Source organism: Phocoena phocoena, chromosome 14 (assembly GCF_963924675.1).
Source record: "Phocoena phocoena chromosome 14, mPhoPho1.1, whole genome shotgun sequence".
Classification (NCBI taxonomy): Eukaryota; Metazoa; Chordata; class Mammalia; order Artiodactyla; family Phocoenidae; genus Phocoena; species Phocoena phocoena.
Genome location: NC_089232.1, coordinates 82515369 through 82538870, shown reverse-complemented (window position 1 = coordinate 82538870; position 23502 = coordinate 82515369). Strand labels below are relative to the sequence as shown.

At 42.0% G+C, this 23502-nt stretch overlaps 1 protein-coding gene across 3 annotated transcripts in view; it reads right to left on the bottom strand.

Moving 5' to 3' along the window:
• Positions 1–8735, bottom strand: part of NOL10 (nucleolar protein 10) — a 92214-nt gene extending 83479 nt beyond the window's left edge. For 2 of the 3 annotated variants that reach the window (XM_065890968.1, XM_065890967.1), the window contains exons 1-3: positions 8632–8697; positions 4676–4721; positions 2324–2422 (exon numbers count right to left, since the gene is read on the bottom strand). In XM_065890968.1, the coding sequence (XP_065747040.1) occupies positions 2324–2422; positions 4676–4721; positions 8632–8697 (211 nt within the window). Of the gene's footprint in view, positions 1–2323; positions 2423–4675; positions 4722–8631 lie in introns of all 3 variants that reach the window. The other variant, XM_065890966.1, reaches the window with a different exon arrangement.
• Positions 8736–23502: the final 14767 nt, after the last annotated feature.

Here is a 23502-nt window from a genome sequence, read left to right as displayed (position 1 = left end):
CAATTATACGCCAATAAAGATATTTAAAAAAAAAAGCCCTCTCCAACATCCCAAGGGAAAAATGAACAAAGGATATAAACAAGCAAGACACGGAAAATGTATACACCTGTGTAATCAACTTCACAAATAATCTAACAAAGTAGATTTTTTAAAAATTAGTTTTTGTCAGTATTTATAAAATAGATAAATAATAAGAACTTGCTGTATAAAAAATAAAATTCAAAAATTCAAAAAAAATTCAAAAAAAGTAGTTTTTGTCTATCAAATGGCAAAGATGAAAAACTGGTTAGTATCTATATTGAGGTTGATGTTCAAAAAAAGTTCTCTCATACTTTGGTGATAAGTATAAATTATTAGAAATTCTTTGGAGGACAATCTGGCAATATCTGTAAAACATGTGATACTCATACACCTTATATCTGTATTTCAACTTATACAAATTTATTCTACAGAAACACACCCATAAGTGTACCGAAGACATGAAGAATGTTCACCGCAGCATTATTTACTGATGGCCAAAAATTGAAAGCAAATTAAATGTCCACAGATAGGGAAACGGTTAAATAAATGATGGTAAATCATTATAGAGGTTATAAAGAGGATGATGCAGACCTGTAACTCCTGACATGGAAAGCTGCCAAAACATATTACAAAGTGAAAGGGAGAGTGAGTACAGCGGGTGCAGGGAGGGCTGCAGAGTGGCACTTATACTGTGATCTGGCTTTTGTAAAACTCAACAATGACAGTGTCAGTACTCTGTACAGAAAGAAGATGGAGGAATAAGCACAGTGATATCTTGTGTATTTTAGTGCAATCTTAGGGCCTTTCACATTTTATCTTATGTATTTCTATAATGTGTGCATTTTTTATAAGTTTATCATGAAAAGAAAAAGACTGACTTTTAAAACCACTAAGGATATTTTTAAAAGAAAGGAATGAAGTAGTCCTATGTTTTCTGGCATGGATCAAAGCCCAAGATCTCATTTAAAAATAGTATACAGTATAGTATATATACACACACATACTCTATATATATGTGTTACATATAATCTATAATTAAAATTTAGATTCTGAACATAAAACTGGACGCTAAAAAATGGGGATAGTGTTAGTAATGAGACAACCATTAACACAGAACAAAAGAGACTAGCACGTGGATGTATAAAAGTAGTCAAATAAGAAAGTGGTTGGAAAAGAGATATAGATGGATAATGTTAAGCCAACAAAAAAATTTAAGTGGACAATACCCAGGATATATGTAGCAAAATCACAACCATAAAAAGGTTGGGTAATGCTGTTCTAACTTATAATATATTAAAAGTTCCCTATATTTGTTGACTTTTTGATACTGATGAATACTGCTAACATAAAATCTTAGTGACATGACAGAGAAAATCATTACGGTAAAAATGCCCTTTCCTGGAACCATCATTCATCGCGGGTGGGAGCACAAAACGATCTGACTGCTCTGCAAAACCATATACCTACCCTCTGACCCAGCAATGCCCTCAAAACAGACTTGGACAAGACGGTTCATAATGCTTTACCAGTAACAGTCGAAGAATGAAAATAGCCCAGGTGTCCACCAAATGAAGAATAAATGAACAAAGTGTGGCATATTCCTATAAGGAAATACCATTTGCTAATACAGAAAGAACACATTACTGACACGTATAATGACATGAATGAATCCGAAATGTGAAGTCCTAGATGAAATAAGTCTTACACACAAAAAATACATAGTGTATGACTGCATTTACATGAAGTCCATTTAAAACAGGCTACACTTGTCTGTGGTGAAAAAATAAATCACAGCAGCGGCCGGCTACACATGAGTGGGAGCAGGGATTGACTGTGGGGGGCATAACGGAATGCTCCAGGTGAAAGAATGTTTTGTATCTTGCTAGGGGTTTGGGCTACACAGGCGTATGCATTTGTCCAAACTCATCAATGTACTTATACAAATTTATCTTTAAAAAAAAAAGCCATAAACGAATACTGAACTCTAGTTAATGATGTACACACTGAGGTGTTTAGGGGTGAAGTATACTAATACCTGCAACTTACTCTGAAATGTATCAAGATACAGGATGGATTGATGGATGGCAGAAAGATGGGTAGACAGATATGTGATAAAGCAAATACAATAAACTATTGAAGAATCTAGGTGACAGGCTGTTCACTGTACAGTTTTTTCAATATTTCTATATGTTTGAAATTTTTAAATAATAAAATGTCAGGGTAATTTTTAAAAAGTGACCTTTCCCATCATAACATTTCCTGCTACGAAGTATATGTAAATCATAACCAAAAAGATGCTTACCGGTTGCTAAAATATACTGTCCATCTTTTGATACCTTAATAGTGGTACAAACAGTAGGCATTTCAAAATCCTGAATAAGTTCAATTCTCCTACGGACATCTACAAAGAAAGAAGATAAATAACTGGTTTAACCTCCATGTGCTAACCCTCGTGTCCAGGAAGACAGTATTCAGAGCGGGGTCACTACCAACGGCAACGTCCCAGTGCCTCCAAGCCTCGGGAAGGCACACGGACACAGCCCCGCCCCTGACACAGCAAGCTCTTCTCTTAGCTCATACCTTATTTTTCTAAACTAAGTATTTTATTTTTATTTTTCAAAAAGGAAAAAGTGTCATCGTTAATTGGAAAAAAAAAGGTCCATAACAGTGCATCAAACATACAGTTTCAAGCCCTGGATAAAGGGGCAACAGAATAAACATTAAACCACTACTGTTATTCAATCATGGATCATGGCTAAGACAAAAATCTTTACCATTTTTTCTCCTAAATAACAACAAGTCTAAACCTTTAAAATCTTAACTTTATATAAGAAGCTGCTACCAAGCTGACTTTTGCCTCTTTGTGGCAGCACTGATCCGCGGCCAAGAAGATCCAGGCTAGAGGAAGCCTTAGAGCAATCTCTGGGTCTAAACACTTAAACGTACTCTCACAAAAACTGGTTCCCTGCAACAAGAAAGTGTGGATTCTTGCTGGCTGCTACTGTAACAATGCGCCCACTGTAAGGACTGTGTATGACTCTCTGGCACATTACTGCCTTGTTCACTAAACCAACCAACTGAGCAGGAATGGCCCACTAAATCTGGAAGACACACGATACTCTTGAGATGGGCTGGAAAGGAGTCAATGAACAATTTTGTCCTCTAAGTAATCTGAACCTGTTTTCTTACACACTAGAACACTGGAGTGGAATGAGAGAATCAGAAGAAATCAAAATCAGTAAGCACTGTGAAAGCAGCAATTGTACTTTTCTAATTTTATATAAAGCCTACTTCTTCTCCAAGATGCTTGCTTTGACGTATCTATCTCACATCCAGAAACCTTTTCAATATCTTAGGTCTTTGATTTTCAGAAAATAACTTGAACAAGATATGTGGGAACTTAATCATCTTTCAACTATGACAAGTTGTAATAGAGAAAATTTAATGAAAATTTGTCCAAAATGACTTAAGTTAAAAACTGATCTTACAAACCTATCTTCCCTGCTGTCATAACTTAAAGAATCAAAATCTTCTACAGTGACCATATGTTCATGTTCATATGTCCTGTAAGTAAAATTACTTTGTTCAGAAAGAAAATGTTCATTGTCTCTATAGCTCAAAAACTGACAAATGGATTTAACGAATGGAAAAAGATATGATACACTGGAAAACAAAGTGATTATGGAAATGTTAGGAGAGCTAGTCCTTCTGGGACTGCTTGCATTCCTATTGGTCTTGCTGGGTATGGCAAGACTGTGAGGCCCTGGCCACTCCTTTACCTGAGCCATTTCTCAGCATTATTTATGCAGCTGGGAACCTCCACAGGTGAGTCTCCTCTAGACAAAGAGCAGGCGTGTCTACTGCTTGCTGTAAAGGCAGTGGACTTCTCAAGTTCAGTGTTCCTCAGCTGCAACACAAACCCACCGCATGCAGTGCACCCATCTGGGCCGCACTGAGTGCCCTTGTGGAACTTGGGCAGGGGGGTGACAGAGCATGCTGGTGATCACGCTATCTGCTGTGCAGCCTGAGTGATGCAGCCCTTGTCTCTGACCCAGGAGTCTTACGTCTTCTGCTATCATCCATGAAACAGTAACGAGCTAACTTACTAGTGCTTAAGTAGGTAAAAATCAAACCCTATACCCTCGGGACTGTATCAAGCACAACAAAGGTTTTCTTAAGAAGGAAAAGGGGGCTTCCCTGGCAGTGGTTAAGAATCCACCTGCCAATGCAGGGGACACGGGTTCAAGCCCTGGTCCGGGAAGATCCCACCTGCCGTGGAGCAACTAAGCCTGTGCGCCACAACTACTGAGCCCGTGTGCCACAACTACTGAAGCCCACAGGCCTAGAGCCCGTGCTCCGCAACAAGAGAAGCCACTGCAATGAGAAGCCCGTGCAGTGCAAGGAAGAGTAGCCCCCGCTCGCCGCAACTAGAGAAAGCCCGCGCACAGCAACAAAAAAACCCAACAGAGCCATAAATCAATCAATAAATTAAAATTTTTTTTAAAAAGGAAGGAAAAGGGCAGAAAGTTTATTTTCCACTGCATGAATTCCACTGTGTTTTTGTAAACCTTCACTTAAATATGATAACAATAAATGAGAAAAGCATTATAACGTGGATCACAAATGTAGCTGAAATGAAAAAAATAATACTCACCAACATCTTTCTTCTGAAGTGCTCTCTTTTTTCTGTCAGAAAGCCACTTAAAGAAAACAAAGAGACTTTATTTTAAAACATATTTACTTGAATTGTTTCTCTGCTTACAAAAATAATACATGCTCATATTAAAAAACTGAAACTTCACAGGAATATATAACATAGAAAATGAAAATACTCTGTAATCCTAACCCTACTGTTAACATCCTGTTACATGGATTTTTTTCTGGTATATATTTACATATACTAGACAATAAATTTTTAGAACTACTGTATTTTATACAAGAGAAAACTAGTTCATCTAATCAACCTAAGGGAAAGGAGAAAGCCTCAAATATTATGGGTTATAACTAATATATGGAACTTTATTTAAGTGAAATTTTAAAAAGCAAACATTAAATGGAGAAAGTTTCTTAAAGAAATATATTTTTTACAAAACATAAACCTAGATAAGTAAACCTGACCAAATAGCTGACACTTGATAATAAAGAAATGATACTTTTAAAAGTCACATTCGCTGACACCAGATTTTGTTCTGTAATTCCTGTACCTTATTTTAGCTTGCAGCATAAGTCCATTGCATGAACAGGTGCCAACGATGAAGCACTAATCAGTTACGATTACCTTAAAGCAGTGGTTCACAACCGGGGGGCAATTTTGCCTCCGAAGGGCATCTGGCAATTCTTAAAGGGTACTTGGTTGCCACAATGGGAAGGGGTGGGCACTCCTGGCAACTAGTGGGTAGAGGTCAGGGATGCTGCCAAGCCTCCTACAATGCACAGGACAGCCTGTACAACAAGCACTGTCCAGCCCAAAATGTCAATAATGACGAGGTTAAGAAAACATACCCTCAGGAAATCAAAGAAAAGCAAGAGAAAAGTTAACAGATGTCATTTCTAAAAGCAGAAACCCAATGTACATCCCATGTTAGACACAGAACATTATAATCTTTAGGGCTCTCTGGTCATGTAGCCCCACTCCTGAAGACCCTAAGTGTGACGCCTGAGGCAGTGTGGACACTGGAACAGGTGTCACTCTTTGAAGGGCCTCAGTCTGAGCCAGAGCTCTCCTCCTGCCTTGTGTTTAGGGCATTGATTTACAGGTCTGTGCTAGTCTTTGTGATTACACTGCTCTGATTTCATTTTAGGCAGAAATGTTTCAATTAAAGGTGATGTTAAACTATATTTCTGGGCACTCGATACATTCTTCTACATCAACTTAATAGAAGCAAAACAAAGGGCTTCTCCTTTCATAGGGGATTCGATTTCCTCTTCTCAGGGAGTTATGCTAAAGAAGGGGGCAGTTCATTCAATAGCTGGTCTCACACATCAGGAGCTTGGGGCAAAGGGGAGGGGACTGAGATTGCCTTCTAAATGGGAGCCTGGGACCTAAAAGAGCCAGAAATTCCTTACAACGGTGACGATGGAAAAGAGTTGAAAAATGATGAAAAAACAGTTCACTCTGGAGTTTCTGTACACACTGACAGCACTACAGGAGAGCACACCAGACAGAGTCAGCACGGGGCAGGAATGAACCAGTCTAAGTTTTAAAAGTTCAACAAAGAACTGAAAGTTGTCACTGATATCAGGCATCCTCTTTGTGTTCTACAAAATCACAGCTGATAGAGAAGATCACTTTACCAATGCCGAAGAATTTAACCAGAAACCCAGCAAAAGACTCTGGAAATGCTGATGACCTAATTCTCTCACTGGACAGGCATCCCGCCATTGTTGGAAAAAAAAGAAAAGAAAAGGAAAGAGAAGAAGAAAAAAAACCAAAACCCTGCTTGATCTTACATTTGAAGTAGGTAAAGCAAAATAGGCAATTTGTTGATAAGTCAGAATTACTTTAAAAGAAGATTTAGAGAGATTCCCTAACAGGATACACATACCTGTTTACTCAACATTTCCACCTGATGTTTATTAGAACATCAAACCTTCAGTATCAAAAATAAAACTTTTCATGCCTTTTGCTCACTACCTTCCCCCGACCCCCAATGTGCTCAATTCTCCATTTCAGTTATCAGCAACACCGTGTACCCAGTTATTCAGATCCACACCCTAAGAGTTCTCTCTTGATTCCTTCCTTCACCTCAACTCCCTACGACTATCCAACCCATTAGCAAGTCCCATTAGCCTACCTCCAAAACACCTCCTTTACCCCACCCAGTCTTAGCATCTCCTCTGCTACCATCCTAGCCCGAGCCACCCGTCTCTCAGTTGGACCACCTAACTCATCCCCACTCACACCCTCCCAGGCTGCAGTAATTTACCAGAGAGCAGCCAGTCTGAAACCCAGCAACAGCTTCCAACAGCACTAAGAATAAAACCCTAATTTCCTGCCTTGGCCTACAAGGCCCACCTCTCCAGCCTCAGCTGTCCCCACCCTCTTGCCCCACTGAGCATTCCACAGCCACAACCGTGCTTCTCCTGTTTCTCCAACGTGCCAAGTGCCTTCCATTGTGGGTCACTGACACTTTCTGTTCCCTCAGGACGGAAAACTCTTCCTTTCTCCCATCTTCAAAAGACTCAGTCCTTTCCATCAACCAAGTTTCTGTTCAAATGTTACCCCCTTGTAGAGGGGCCTTCCCTGAGGGCTTGAGTCCAAACCACTTTCTCTAAACAATTCATCCACAAGTGCTCTCGTATAGACACTCAAAGCACTTTTCAGTATCTGAAGTTGTCCTATTTGCTTACTTATTATCCTTTTCCCCAACAGGGAACCTTATCTGACCGGTTCATCACGTATCCCAACACTTAGAACAGGGCTGCCTGCAGGTACTCACATCTCAGCAAATGTGCAGAACCAAAGAACAAAATGAGAAGGATCATGCTGTGTGACAAACAGCTGGAGAACAAGGAGTTATTTAACCTGAATTCCGAGAAGAGTCTAATCACTGGCTCCAAATCTTTTAGGGTCAGACACAAGGAAGAGTTACACTTATTCTGATTTCCAAGGGCAGGAGTCAGAGCAACCAAGGCATGTTTTTTTTTTGTTTTTTTTTTTTTTGCGTTATGCGGGCCTCTCACTGTCGTGGCCTCTCTCGTTGCGGAGCACAGGCTCCGGACGTGCTGGCGCAGCGGCCACGGCTTACGGGCCTAGCCGCTCCGCGGCAAGTGGGATCTTCCCGGACCGGGGCACCACCTGCATCGGCAGGTGGACTCTCAACCACTGCGCCACCAGGGAAGCCCAGGGGGCGTGTTTTAAAACATCTGTATGACAAGCAGTCTCAAAATGGAAGAGCTTCTGTCAAAAGCTTCTTCTCACTGGCAGTGCTTCGACAGCAGCCTGACCAGCACTTACGAGAAATAACATACAAGCTACAGAGCCTAGGCAGATGACTCTGGACAAGTCACCCTTCCCCTCGCTGGAACTTTTGCATATTTTCAACATGAAAAGATTGGAAGAGAATGGCTGACTTTCCAAAGGCCTTCCAATTCTGACGTCCTAAGACTCAACGAAATCGCGTTAAGTTCAGCAAGGTTCAAAAATACTGCCGTCCACATCATAAATGCTGCTGACACAAAGTCTGCATTTCTCTTCACTGCTGTATTTCTAGAACTTGGCATATAACAGGAATTCAACGAAGAGCTGATGAGCGGGCATTAAAGTGGGGGAGAAATACCTGTCAACCAATCTGTCCACGTTTTCCTCCTCGGTGTGGCAGCGGCTGTGAACATTATACAAGCCCAAAAGGACAGCTCTTCTGTTCTAGAGAACTTTACCCGCAAAAACTTCAAGCCAACTCATCAATCCCGATCACCCCTCGGCCCAGGCTCTGGCGCGGTAACAGCACTGTCCTCGTCTCTCAGCATCGACCAGCTCCCCCAGGCACCGTCCCTGGACTCTGGGTCTCCCCTAGTCTGGGGCCGGCCCGGGCCCAGCTGAAACTACCAGGAACAGGGAGGAGGAGAGGGGCGGCTGCCCCGCGAAGAGGAGGACCCGACGTGACTCACCTCGGGAAGGGACTTGCCGCAGCTGAGACTGTAAATCTTCACTTCGTTGAGGCTGGAGACCTGCATCGCGGCGCCGAGGAGCAGCCACCCCCGTTCCCGTCCAGGACGCTGCAGTGCGCGCTGGCACCGTAGTCTCAGGGCCTCCTGGAGCGCCTGGGCGGCGTGGGGCCGGGGCGGCGGGCGCTGGGTGATGACGCACTTCCGGGCGCCGGAAAAAGCGCCGGTCCCGGAAGTGGGAAAGTGGCGGAGTGAGGGAAGGCTAACTAGTGAGGTCCTGGAGTCGGCGGGGCTGGGAGCGACCTTAATGTAGGGAGGGCGAAGAATTTCTTTCCCTTTTCTCAGCAGGGAGGAGCAGGAAGCTCTTAGCGTCTCTGCTCAGGCCGAAGGGTCTAGGTACCCGGGAGGGCGAGGCTGTCTGGGCTGACTGAGGCTTTGGGGGGCCCGGTCAGGGAATCCAGGGAGAGAATGCGACCTGGAAGCGAATTCAAAGTGGAAGTGAGTTCTTTTCTCGCCAGTGTTCCTGCAATATTCCATTAGAAATAAAAGCTTTTTTAAAATGATATTAAAAAAATATTTTCATCTGGAATTGACATTCATCCTGCAGGGGAGCAAAATTTGCCATCCCAAAATGTCTCTTTGGCGTGCGTATTATTTCTAGCTGAAACCAATCAAGGCCCAAAAGACACAGGAAAAAACTTTGACCTTCCCCTTCACTGTGTAGAAGAATGTAGATAGAGGACCTGTTCTAGCAAGGGCGCTGTCGCCATGGATAACTAGAGTGTGAACTGGGTGTGGTAGACAGGGAGGAACCTAGCAAAGTCTGTTAAAATTCCCCTCTGTGTCCCATTGTCTCTGTGATACCCAGTAAGCATTTGTTTACCAAACATTTGCTTTTTAATCTCCATGTCAGTTGCCTTCCTCGCTTTTGAAGTCTCAAACCAGTGCCCGAAACAATCTTTTTTGTCTTTAGCTGAAGATGGTATTTAAGATGAGGGTTTCCAGCATTTTGGTGCATTACTCAGTTTTCCTGGGTCCCTCCCATGTATACATGTTATTACACTTTTGTTTGATTTTCACATATTAATCTGATGTCAATTTAATTCTTAGACTAGCCAAAAGAACCTAGAAAGGTAGAGAAAATTTTCTTCCTGGCAATCTCACTAAATAAGGAAAGAAAAGAAAAAGCATAATAAGAAGAGGGGAAAAAAGGTAAAAGAAGAGGTGATCAGGGAAGAAATGGATTTGAACCTGATGTTTTTTGAGATGGGTGTGTGACAGTATTGACAGACAGACCCTCACTTAAGTATCGTTTTCAGAAAGTTCACAAACTTTCTCTGTTGATCATCCAGTTACTTAGAGACTGTTGCCTAGATCTGAGGACTTAAGAATTCTTGGTGTGGTTAGATGAAACTTCAGCAGAAAGTGTCGGTTAACTGTGCAAAAGGGTCCTTTTGAAACTGGAGAGTAGTACTCACTCCACTTTCATGTAACTGAGGTGGGTCACTTTGAGCACAAGCTATATTGTTCATGGCAGAGTAAGGACTTCTGAGCGCAACAATTTTGTTCCTATTGTAACTGTCCTTATTCTACCTTAAAGTTCCAGTCCAAATTCTACCTTCCGCCTGAGACTTTTTTTGAGAAAATACGCAGGACTGCCATCCTCCTTGGGGAGGTGGTGTCCCAAGGGAGAGAAAGATCATGGGCTTCAGAGTGGTAATAAAATAGGCCTTTTAAGCAAGTTGTAAAAATAGAAAACGTTAACAGAAACAGACTGACAGATCTAGAGAACAAACTAGTGGTTACCGGTGGGGAGAGGGAAGGGGGAAGGGACACGATAGGGGTAGGGGATTCAGAGGTACAAACTATTGTGTATAAAATAAACCAGCTACAAGGGTATATTGTACAGCACAGTGAATATAGCCAATATTTTATAATAACTTTAAATGGAGTATAATTATAAAAATATTGAATCACTATGTTGTACACCTGAAACTAATATTGTACTCAGCTATACCTCAATTTAAAAAAAATGGAAAATGCTTATTTTCCAAAATATGCTGGATGATTTCCAAGACACTTTGAATACTTTCATACACAAAAAAATACTACCTTTATTATTTTTTAAAATAAATTTTTATTTATTTATTTTTATTTTTGGCTGCCTTGGGTCTTTGTTGCTGTGCACGGGCTTTTCTCTAGTTGCGGTGAGTGGGAGCTACTCTTCGTTGTGGTTCCTGGGCTTCTCATTGGGTGGCTTCTCTTGTTGCAGAGCACGGGCTCTAGGCGCGCGGACTTCAGTAGTTGTGGCACTCGGGCTCAGCAGTTGTGGTTCTCAGGCTCTAGAGCACAGGCTCAGTAGTTGTGGTGCACGGGCTTAGTTGCTCTGCAACATGTGGGATCTTCCCGGACCAGGGCTCGAACCTGTGTCCCGTGCACTGGCAGGCGGATTCTTAACCACTGCGCCACCAGAGAAGTCCCTACCTTTATTATTTTCAAGAACGTATTGTAAAGACCCATTGAGTGTAAACCACAAGCATGTCTGTCACTTATTAAGTGACATGTGTTAGGTATAATATATATAGATATAGCCTACTCCTAACTTTGATAATAAAGAGTCCTAGACCATTTCACTTTACCTTATTCAATCCGATTTCCCACTGACTGACCCCTAGACTCGCCATCTACCTCATGAATATCAACTTCATTTCTCTGCTTTTGAATCTTGGCTGATGGTCATTTGAAGCCCTCCCCTTGTCCTTATATCCAGAGGCCACCATCTCCTCAAAACTCACCTTCTGAATATTTTTCTCATTTTCCCATGCTTTCACTGTACTGAATAAATACCTTTACTTTTTTTGCAGATTTTTATTATTAAAATGCACAGTAATTTAACACATCCTACAGACAATAATAATGAACACGGATGCCATGCGATACTAGATGCCTGTTCTTGGCGGTTTCCTGCAGGCACTCTGGTTTCCTTAAGTCACAACCTCTCAAGCCTAATTAAAATATCATTTTTAAAAAGAGAGCCCATAAAGCTTCCTTTTTTGTTAAATTTGGGATGGGCTCCTTTTTTAAAATTTAAAAAGTTTTTGATTTCTATACAATTTTTAAAGGTTACTTTCCATTTACAGTTATTACAAAATATTGGCTGTATTCCCCAGGTTGTACAGTAACATTCTTGTGCCTATCTTACACTCAACAGTTTGTACCTCCCACTCCCCCAGCCCTGTATTGCCCCCCCACAACTGATAACCACTAGTTTGTTCTCTATATCAGTGAATCTGCTTCTTTTGTTACATTCACAAGTTTGTTGTCTTTTTTAGAACACAAATAATACATATAAGTGATATCATACAGTATCTTTCTCTGTCTGACTTATTTCACTTAGCATTATGCCCTCCAAATCCATCCATGTTGCCACAAATGGCAAAATTTCATTCTTTTTTATGGCTGAGTAATATTCCATCCTATACATATACCACAGTTTCTTTATCCATTCATCTGTTAATGGACACTTAAGTTGTTTCCATGGGGGATGGACTCCTTTTGAACATGTTCTTCACCCTGTTATTTTCTTTCTCCCTCATTTTCATTACTCTAGGAAATTTTTTAACATATTTAGGAGTATAATAGTGTATTGAACTCATGTACATAAAACTCAGCTTCAACAATTCACACATGAACCATTATGTTTCAGCTATACCCTCACTACTTCCTCATCCTTGGTTTATTCTGAAAGATTTGAAGTAAATCCATGGCAATTACCTTTGTGGTTTGTAAGGTACTTGTCTGACCACCCTTTGCACCTAGACTTCATGACAGTCTGGGCCTTACTTCATCTCTGGGTTCCCTGGGCCTAACCCACTGCCTGGTAAATAGCACACTCTCAGTAAATATTCCTTGATAAAAATGAGTCAATTAATCACTCCACATCCTGACCCAAAGTCCTAATTCTTTGTCAGGTACATTTTGGCCTTTGGAATATTGAAAACAGCACAGCTCTCTGCCAAATGATTGTTTCAAACATGCCCATTTATACATCTTCCTGCTCCAACAAGAAATGTCAGAGAGTCAGGAACCACACTGCAAGGAACATGGTGTTTTCTGCTGGGTAGAACAAGGTGTACTTGGTCCTCGGTGCCAGGATGGTGCCCCTCCCGCAGTCACTGCCCTGAGGGTTCAATCCTCCGCATTCTAGGGTTATTTTCCACTGAGGGTGGAACTACAAAGCAGGTGCTGCTTCCTGGGTGTTTCTAGTTTCATCTCTAACACAAATATTCAGTCCCGACTGTGATGAACTTGAATGTGGTGCTTTATCCAATGCCCGTGCTTGGAGCTAAGAGTACAGTCTTCAAAGCCAGACTGCATGGGTCCAAATCCTGGCCCTACCACTGGCTACCTGGATACAGGCTGGATAGAACAAGTTCATGTAATCTCTCTGCTTCTGTTTCCTCATTTGAACAATGAGGATAATAATAGAACCTACCTCAGAGGGCTTTTATAAAGATAAAATGAGTGTGTGTTATAATTCACTGAGTCCAGGATACCTATTTTTATCATCCCTGAAATCATGTGTGTCTTGTGTGTCATGCATATTGAATTGACAGTATTTTTCTTCTAATGGTACATGGGATAATGGTGCATCTTATAGTTAATGGGCTTTTAGATTCAATAAAATACAGCACATATGAAACGCTTAGAACTGTTCCTAACATAGTAAGCACTATTTATTAGTTATTATTATTTACTCCTGGGAACAAAAACATTAAAAACTGTCTAAGAAAAAAAAAAGTTGTAGACTCCAAATAACCTTAACTCCTGTGTTATTAGTTGCTATTCCAGAGACCTTCAAGTAAACATTCAAGATTCCTCTCCCAATTCTTTACGTCCACAGCCAATCCAACTCCAAATCCTTTAGATTCTCCCTTTCAGATATCAAATTCATTCTTCTCTGTTCCCACTGCCAGAGGAATTCAAATTTCATCCTCTCCCACCTGGCCATCACAATCCTTTTATTCTGGTCTTCCTGCCCCAAATCTGTCTCTCACAGGAGACAAAGTCATGTCTCTAATGGGCAAACCTGATCACACCAACAGTCTAACTCGAAACTCTTTAGTTCTCCCCAAGCCTAGAAGGACACCTTTGCTGGCCCCTTCCACCTTTCCCAGCCACTGTACCTGATGCTGCCCCCTCCCCAGCTCGTCTCTCACCCCCGCTCACTCCCTAGACTCTCCAAGCTGAATTACTCACAGCGTGAAAAATACAAGACCCTCTCTCACACCTCCTTCGAGTCTTTGCACCTGCTCTTCGGACTACTATTAATCCCACCCTCTGTATCTCAATAACTCCAGTTCATCCTCCTTCACCTCCAGGGGGCCGTAAATACCTAGATTCTCATCATACATTGTATTTAATCTCACTGCAGTGTTTCTTAAACTGGGGCTTACAGTTGTATTTGCAAAATAACATTTCGTTGTTTTTTTTTTTTCTATTTCAACAGTAAGTTTTTAACCAACTGATATAAGCCTATCTGATTATCTGGTTGGCGTCTTCGGAAAAGTACTACGGCTCACGTCAGCGCCAAGTTTGTATTTAAGTTTACAGTTCACTGGCTCCACGTGCCACTACTTTTATTGTCTTGGTTCAGTGATTAGAAGGAGAGAGGATGGCACGAAATGATATGATAGGGACACGTCTGAGCCAAGTGAAAGCCCAACGATGTCATGGCCTATTACGTGAAAGGAGGTTTTGCAATCGATCACGTAGAGGACGGTGGTGGGAAGAATTAAATCAGGCGGGGATAGAGAACGCAACAGATCTCATGTCATAGCAGTGCTATATATTCATCTAGCAAAGCAGCAACTGGTTTTCATCAAAAATATCTATATATCAATTATCATAGTAAATTAATTTGAATTCTATTGGTTTGAAGTTTTACATGAAAATAATGTATCAATTTGTTTTGGTGTATAGTAATACAAGAGCTAAAAGCATAATAAACTTATACTAGGTTTACATTTGTGCATCTTTAAATAAAACACTAAAAAGAATTAAGTCCTAAATGCAACATGGTGGTGTCCTGGATTGGATCCTGGAACAGAAAGATGATATTAGCAAAAACATTGGTAAAATCTGAATAAAATCTGTAGTTTAGTTAATAGTGTTGCACCAATGTTAATTTCTTAGTATTGATAAATACGCCATAGTTATGTAAGATGGGTAGAATAGGGGGAGCTGAGTGAAGTGTATATGGGAACTCTCTGTAGTATATTTACAACTTTTCTGTACATCTAAAATTATTTCAAAATAAAGTTCTTTTGTTTTGTTTTGTTTTATTAAGATGAAGCCAGTGTTGAGGGTCCTCCTGCTAAGCCCATGGAGCGTCTCTGTTTCTTCTGGAAACTCCTTCCTCGTTTTCTCTCCATGAGGCACTACAATAGGCTGTGGATAGATTTCCCAACCATCCACCAGAACCAGAACTCTTGATACCCGTCACCCCTGGCCTTCCCCCTCCCAATAAACAGGATTCTATTCACCAAGTGGTTCACTTTCCACGTCAAATCCACCGGGAAGTCTATCTGTTTTATCTCCAAAGAAGATTTTCTGGATTTCTACACTGCCACTGCCACCCACTGCCTGGCTCCCCAAGCTGCCAGCTGGTCTCCCTGCTTTCACTCATCCCCTGACCCTCAGCCCTCAGAGCAACCTTTTTAAAATAGTGCATCAGATGGTTTCGCTCCCCTACTTAGAACCCAGTGCACTCACATTTAAATCCAAACTCCTTCCTGATGCCTAACAAGATCCTCCACCACCTCTGTTCAGCCTACCTCTCTCTCCCCAGTGACTTGGCCACACTGTTCTCTTGCTTTTCTGGCCTCAGGGTCTTTGCACTTGCTGTTCTCTCTGTCCAGAATGCTCTGTCCTCAGCATTTCCACGGCTGCTACTTTGCAGCATCCGGATCTCATTCCAAATGTCACCCCCCACCCCCAAATGCCTTCTCTGACCCATAGCAGCCCTGCCCCCGCCCAGCTGTGTCCATCACATCCATGTGCTTTATTGTCTTTCTTGCATTTATTACCTGAAATGACTTTACTCTTTAACACTCGAAGTGTTTTATACTCTGGTTCCTCCATGCTCACTAGCATGTAAGCCCCGTAAGAACAGGGACCTTATCCATCTGACTGCTATACATATATGTAATTATATGCAACACTGAGAAGAGAACAAATATAAGTATTTGTTGAATGAATGAAAGAGGAAGATGTTACTATAAGTGACCCCCAAAGATAACATTTCTCTCTTCCAGACACTTGCTGGTCGCATGGTCTTCTTCTCGCCTGTCAGACCCCATTTCAGAATACTGAAATGCCTGATAGCTAGCCACGCCCTTCCCAGCCCAGGATGCCTAGCTCACCCATTTCCCTGTTACTCTGAATCATTGCTTCAGGTTCCACATAACCTGCAGAGGAATTTTCCACACCTTAAAAATACCATTAACAACTGGATTCGTTTTCTATTGCTAATAGCAGATTACCACAAACTTGGTGGCTTAAAACAGCGTAAATATTGACCCATAGTTCTGTAGGTCAGAATTATGGCATTGGCATGGCTGGTTCTCTGGCAGAAACTAAGGTGTCGGCCAGGCTGGCTGGTCTGGAGGCTCTGGGGAGAAATCAGCTCCCCAGATCATTCTTGTTGTTGGCAGAATTCAGTTTTCTTCAGTTGTAGGGCTGAGATCCCTGGTTTCCTTGCTGGCTGTCAGCCAGGGGCCACTCCCAGCTCCCAGAAGCCGTTCTCAGGTCCTTCCTCCGTGACCCCCGTGGGAAGCTCACAGTATGCATGCTTGTGGTCTTTCAAGCTGGCCACAGTGGGTCTCAGGGACTTCCCCTCTGCATCCAGCAGAGAAGACTCTTCTAAAGAGCTCATGTGAGTAGGTGGCCCTATCTTAAGATCAACTCATTAGTAACCTCAATTATATCTGCCAAATCTTTTCTGCCATGTGATGTAACATAATAGCCTATCATAGTTACAGAGGAGGGAGCTATGCAAAGGTGAAGGACATTGGGTCATCTTAGAATTCTGCCTAACTACCTGTGACTTGCATGGCCGTCACCATCAACATCATCGTCATCATCATCATCACCATCATCACGTACAGGTTGTCTTTCCCACCGAGGGAAAAAGAGAATCACTCCTCCCTCCATGCGATAGACTCCTGGAGTATAGCAAAGATGTGAGAAATTAAATTTAGTTAAGCACACATGTATTCAGCTACTACCGTGTGTAAATGCCATGTTTGAATTGAATTGAAATGCCTTTAGGACTTACTATAAAGTTTTTGTGTTATTTTAATAATTAACTCTTAATCACATGTCCTGTAACCCTATTCATTCATACACTCATTCCGCGAATATCCATTGAGTTACTACTATGTGTTCAGACATAGTTACTACTATGTGTCAGTATGTCTGCCTTAGGCTGTAAGTTTTTAGAAGGCAGATTTCAAGTGAAATTACACACATGAAAATGCTTTGTAGATGACATTATTATATAAAAGTAAGACAATGCCACGTAAGTCTTTCTCTGTGGGCTGAATTGGCACACAGATTCCAGAATGTATATGAGGTAATGTTAACATTTTTAGGTATACAGATGCAGTTTGCATACCTGAAATACAGTGTTGCCCTGTATTTTTACACAGCCTTGTGTTACGCCTTTTGTCCATTTTATGTGACTTGAGCAAAAAAGAGAAAGGAATAGACAGTTAATAGTTTTACTGTTAAAAAGATTTACTTTTGGGCTTCCCTGGTGGCGCAGTGGTTACGAAACCGCCTGCCAATGCAGGGGACACGGGTTCGAGCTGTGGTCCGGGAAGATCTCACAGGCTGTGGAGCAACTAAGTTCATGTGCCACATCTACTGAGCCCGTGCGCCTAGAGCCTGTGCTCCGCAACAAGAGAAGCCACCGCGATGAGAAGCCCGCGCACCGCAACGAAGAGTAGCCCCCGCTCGCCGCAACTAGAGAAAGCCTGCACAGAAAAAAGAAGATCCGACTCAGCCAAAAATAAATAAAATAAAATAAATAAATTTGTTTAAAAAAAGATTTACTTTTTTATTATGTTAAGTCCACAAATGGCCAATGGTGAAATAAACTATAGAATGTTTGATCATGAAAATCTACTCCCTAGTTATAACACATCATAGGCACTCAATGTCTGTTGAATAAGTAAATAAATGAATAAATTAAAAAATGGTTAAAGCTATATGCACGTTATTAAGAAAATAACTTTCATAAATGTTATTAATATAAATTTATTATTGTTTTTATTAGTATTATTAATATGAACATTTAACTGTCTTAAATGCACCAGAATGAGTTATTATCTACATTATGGACAAAGTTAAGCTGAACTTTAGATTAAGTAAAGCTGTGTTTTCTTTGCTTCTCTGCTCTAGGTGGTGGTGGTAGGGATAATATAAGTTATCTTACTTCCACAAGATAATATAATCCAACGCTGAAATCCCCCTTCTGTTTCCTTCCCTCTTTTTTTCTCCCTTTATCTTCCATTCAGTAGCCAAACATTTACTGGACCTATTGCCAGACCTTGTGCATATTAGGAATAAAAGTCTGCATAGGATGTAGTCCACATTGCCAAGGAGTTCTAGAGTGGGAGAAATCAAGCCAGGGAAGTTGGCAGTAAGACAGACTGGAAGACCTCTTATACTTGACCATGAAGACCCTCACTAGGACCTGGGCCCCAAACCAGATTGCAATAAACACCCCACACCTCACCCCAGGCAGTGGGATGCTACCTCACTGCACGTTTTCTCCTTCAATCACACACTAATACTTTGCATAAACGATACCAAATACACATGGGCGTGCATTTCCAGTCTATTTGAAGGAGCTATTTTGGAGAGTTTAATGTATAGAATCCTTTGAATAAGAACAGATATTTACTGAGAATGAACACAGGCTAATTATACTACACGGAAACTGGTGACGTCTGTGCTTGAAAGTTTATCACAAGCTCCACCTTTGTGGTGGGATTACTGGCTGACATCACAACCACAAGCAGATTCATTCCATCAGGGCCCTCAGTGCCCCGATCACAGCGGGCCTCACGGAACATAATCATTTGTTGACTCAGCTTTCAGAACTGAGCAGCTGGACTATAATAGTAGTCAATGTTCTACCTTCTAAGGGCATTCAAAGTGATCAGGTTATAACAAAAGACAAAAGCCATTGATTTTGGAAGAAAGCAGCTCACTTCATGGATGACTTGCCTGGGTCCTTCAGAGTTCTAGGGCTTCCTGCTCCACACAAACAGAGACAATGACAAGAGTGGGAAGTACAAAGGCCCTGTGCAGTCACACAGGGCCCCATGCTCATAAGACCCTCACTCACACCTGGTTTAAAACTCTGCTCTTGTCATCTTGAACTTCTTCATAATTTTTGAGCAAGGGACCCTGCGTTATGTGCCCAGTCCTGTGTACAGGGCATGACTGATGCATCAAGGAGGGATCCCAACTCATTTGGGGGGGGTGGGGAGGCTTTCAGAAAAAGGAAGGGACAGCGAATGTCAGGAAATGTAGTTGAAAAGGTGAGAAAGAGCCAGGTCATGAACTAATACATTTCAAGTTAAGGCAACTGGGACTGATCCTGGAACTAATGGGTTTCAAGCCAGAGTAGTGGGGTCAGATTTGCAAAAACAGTCTCTCTCAGGCTGGTGCATGAGCTACATTTGCAGGGTCCAGGTAATTAATCAGAGATTGCAATTATCTGGGTGAGTAATGAGGAAGGCCTGCACTAGCATGGTAGCACTAGGGACAAAGGAGAAAAATCAGCAGACCTTCATGATTGCTGTCAGGGCTAAAGGAGAGGCCAAAGTTAAGGGTGCCTCCCAGCTTCAGGGTCAGGTATGACAGTAGATAACACAAGAGCAGATCTTGGTGTGTGTGGGGGGGAGTGGGAGGATGGGGAGATACATAAATAATTCAAGATGAGATTTGTCAATAAGATGTCCATTCTCTTGGCTTCCCTGGTGGTGCAGTGGTTGAGAGTCCGCCTGCCGATGCAGGGGACACGGGTTCGTGCCCCAGTCTGGGAAGATCCCACATGCCGCAGAGCGGCTGGGCCCGTGAGCCATGGCCGCTGAGCCTGTGTGTCCGGAGCCTGTGCTCCGCAATGGGAGAGGCCACAACGGTGAGAGACCCACGTACCACAAAAAAAAAAAAAAAAAAAGTCCATTCTCGGGCTTCCCTTGAGGCACAGTGGTTAAGAATCCACCTGCCAATGCAGGGGACATGGGTTCAAGCCCTGGTCCGGGAAGATCCCACATGCCACAGAGCCACTAAGCCCGCGAGCCACAACTACTGAGCCCGCGTGCCTAGAGCCCATGCTCCGCGGCAAGAGAAGCCACCACAATGAGAAGCCCTCGCACCGCAACGAAGGGCAGACCCCCACTTGCTGCAACTAGAGAAAGCCTGCATGCAGTAATGAAGACCCAACATAGCCCCCCCCCAAATAATAAATAAATAAAGCCTGAAAAATCACGTTAAAAAAAAAAGATGTCCATTCTCACCACATTAATCTATAGATTCAACGTAATCCCAATCAAAATTTCAACAGGCTTTTCTTTATTTTTTGGTAGAAATTGACAAGCTGATTCTAAAATGTGCAGCAGTACAAAAGGTTTCTTCAAAACATTTGAAAAAAACCCCAGAGTTAGATGATGTACACTACGTGATTTCAAAGCCTACTGTAAAGTTACAGTAATTAAGAGAGTATGCTTCTGGAGGAAGAATCAACAAACACATCATGGAAAAGAATAGAGAGCCCAGAAATAGACTCTAATTTATGTAATCATTTGATTTTCAACAAAGGCACCAAAGCAATCCAATGAGGAGAGGAAATTCTGTTCAACAAATGGTGCTGGATATGTGTATATGTACAGCTGATTCACTTTGTTATACAGCAGAAACTAACACACCATTGTAAAGCAATTATACTCCAATAAAGATGTTAAATAAATAAATAAAATATAAAACAAATGGTGCTGGAATAACTGGATATCCATATAGGGAAAAATAGACCCTGAATTCAACCTCATACCATACAAAAAATATGAATTCAAAATAGATCATAGACCTAAACACCAAAGTTAAAACAATAAAGATTTAAAAAGGAAGCATAGGAGAATATCTTGTGACTTGGGGGATAAGCAAAGGTTTCTTAGGTCACAAAAATCCATAATCATAAAAGAAAATTGATGTTAGAATCAAAATTAGAAATTTCTGATCACCAGAAGACACAGTTAAGGGACTTCCCTGGTGGCACCGTGATTAGGAATCTGCCTGCCAGTACAGGGGACATGGGTTAGGGCCCTGGTCCGGGAAGATTCCCACATGCCGTGGAGCAGCTAAGCCGATGCGCCACAACTACTGAGCCCACACGTCGCAGCTACTGAAGCCTGCACACCTAGAGCCCGTGCTCCGCAACAAGAGAAGCCACCGCAGTGAGGAGCCCACGCACGCCACGAAGAGTAGCCCCTGCTCGCCGCACCTAGAGAAAGCCCATATGCAGCAATGAAGACCCAATGCAGCCAAAAATAAATAAATTAAAAAAAAAAAGACAAGAAGATGAATAAGCAAGATACAGGCTGGTAGAAAATATTCGCAAAACGTATATCAGATGGTGGCCTGGTATCCAGGATGTATAAAGAACTCCTACAACTCAACAGTGAAAAAACAACAAGCCAATACAAAATATATGAGTATATTAATGACCAACAAACACACGAAAGTGTCCCCTACATAAATAGCCATCAGGGAAATGCGAGTTAAAACCACAACGAGCTGTCGTTACACACGCATCTGGATGGCTAAAATTTTAAATTCTGAAAACACCAAGTACTGATGAAGATATGGAATGACAGGAACTTTCACACATTGTTGGTGGGGTGTTTGGCTTAGCGCGATCACTTTGGAAAACTAGAATTATCTATATAAGTTAAATATATGTAAACTCCAGGACCCAACAATTTCACTCCCAGATATATATTCAACAGGAGTACATACAACGTGTTCACCGAAAGACACGTACACGAATGTTCACAGCGGCATGATTGCTAAAAGCCCCAAACTTGAAGCAGAAGTCCACCAAAATACACCGTGGTACACCCGGCAGTGAATACTGCACACCAGTTAAAACGAACACCCAAGCACATCGAACCTCACAAGCATAACGTAGGAATCAAGAAGCCAGGCACCGAAGAATAGATAGTGTATGACTCTATTTATAACAGGCAAAACTACTCAATGGCTTTAGAGGTCAGGCTGGTAGTTTCCTTTGGAGAGTGCGAGGAAATACCAAATGGCAGAGGGCCAAGGGGGCTTCTGGTGCATTACTAATACTCTTTTTTCTTTTCTTTTCTTTCTTTTTTCTTTTAACTAATGCTCTATTTCTTGATTTGGTTCCATGGGTGTTCCCACCTGTGATTCATTGAGCTGTATACCTGTAATTTGTTCTCTTTCCTGTATACATTATAGTTCCTCTTTTAAAATAATAGACATTAATTTTTAGAGCAGTTTTAGGTTCGTGACCAAATTGAATGGAAAGTACAGAATTCCCACGTGCACAGCTGCCCCCATTATCAAGTCCCCCACCAGAGTGTTATATTTGTTATAATCTGTGAACCTACATTGATACATCATTACCACCTAGTTTATAGCTTACATTAGGTTTCATCCTTGGTGCTCATTCTTGGTATTCTGTGGGTTTGGACAAAATGTATAATGACATGTACCCGTCATTATAATAATATTATACAAAGTAGTTTCTCTCCTAAAAATCTTCTGTGTTCTGCCTGTTCACCCCTCACTTTCCACTACACTTCAATGTTTAGAAGTTGTGAAGAATAGATGGTCCTGCGGGAATGTTTGAAATCTCTCTGGGAAAGTGTATAGATGAGGCTTCTAGATCTGGAGTCCGAGTGTCTAGAGGGGCCCACAAACTCCTTGATAATATCATATGAAAAGAATCCTATGTATTGTGTAATGTACAGTTATCTTTTCTAGGAGGAGAGGTCAACAGAGAATCAAAGGGATCTGTGATCCCCCAAAGTCACAAACCTCCGGTGCAGGGAGAGAAAGGAGCCGGCAAAGAATGGAGTTTCGGGGACAACAAAAGTAAAGGGAGGTCAGAGAAAGGACACACAGGAGAGAGTCAGGAAATGAGTGGCCACAGGAGAGGATGGGGTCATGCAAGTCCCAGCAAGGGGTGATTCCGGAGGAGAGCGGTAAACGAGGCTTAAAAATGGAGGGAGGATTTTGTTTTCGAGGAAGCAGTGAGGACAGATGGCAGTGGCTTGAAGTGGGGTTCCCACCTACACACACTGTCCCCAGCAGAGCCGGGAGTCTCCTCCCACCAGGCATGGCTCTGCCTGTCCCCACCCCTCATGAATCTGGGTGATTCTAAACTTTCAGGCCCTGTCATTTCTCCAGGGAGAACCCTATTTGACGTGGGTTTTCCCCATTACTCTCAATCTCACTACCCCTTTTTATCTTCATAGAACTTAAAAAAATATGTAAATTTCTCATTCTTATTTACCTGTTTACTTGCATGTGACCTGCCTTCCACACCAGAATGTAAGCTGCCTGAGGCCAGGGCCTTGCCCGTCATGGCTCCTGTGGTTACCCCAGCAATGAGCATAGGTTCCAGCACACAGTAGGTCCTTCAACAGCAGGGGAACTCGGCCGTACCTGGCAGTCAGGATGCGAACACAGTGCTGGAAGTTTAGAAGGAAGGAGAGAGATTGGGGAGGGGTGTGTGTAGAGTGAGGCTCAGGGCCTAAGGAGGGCGGT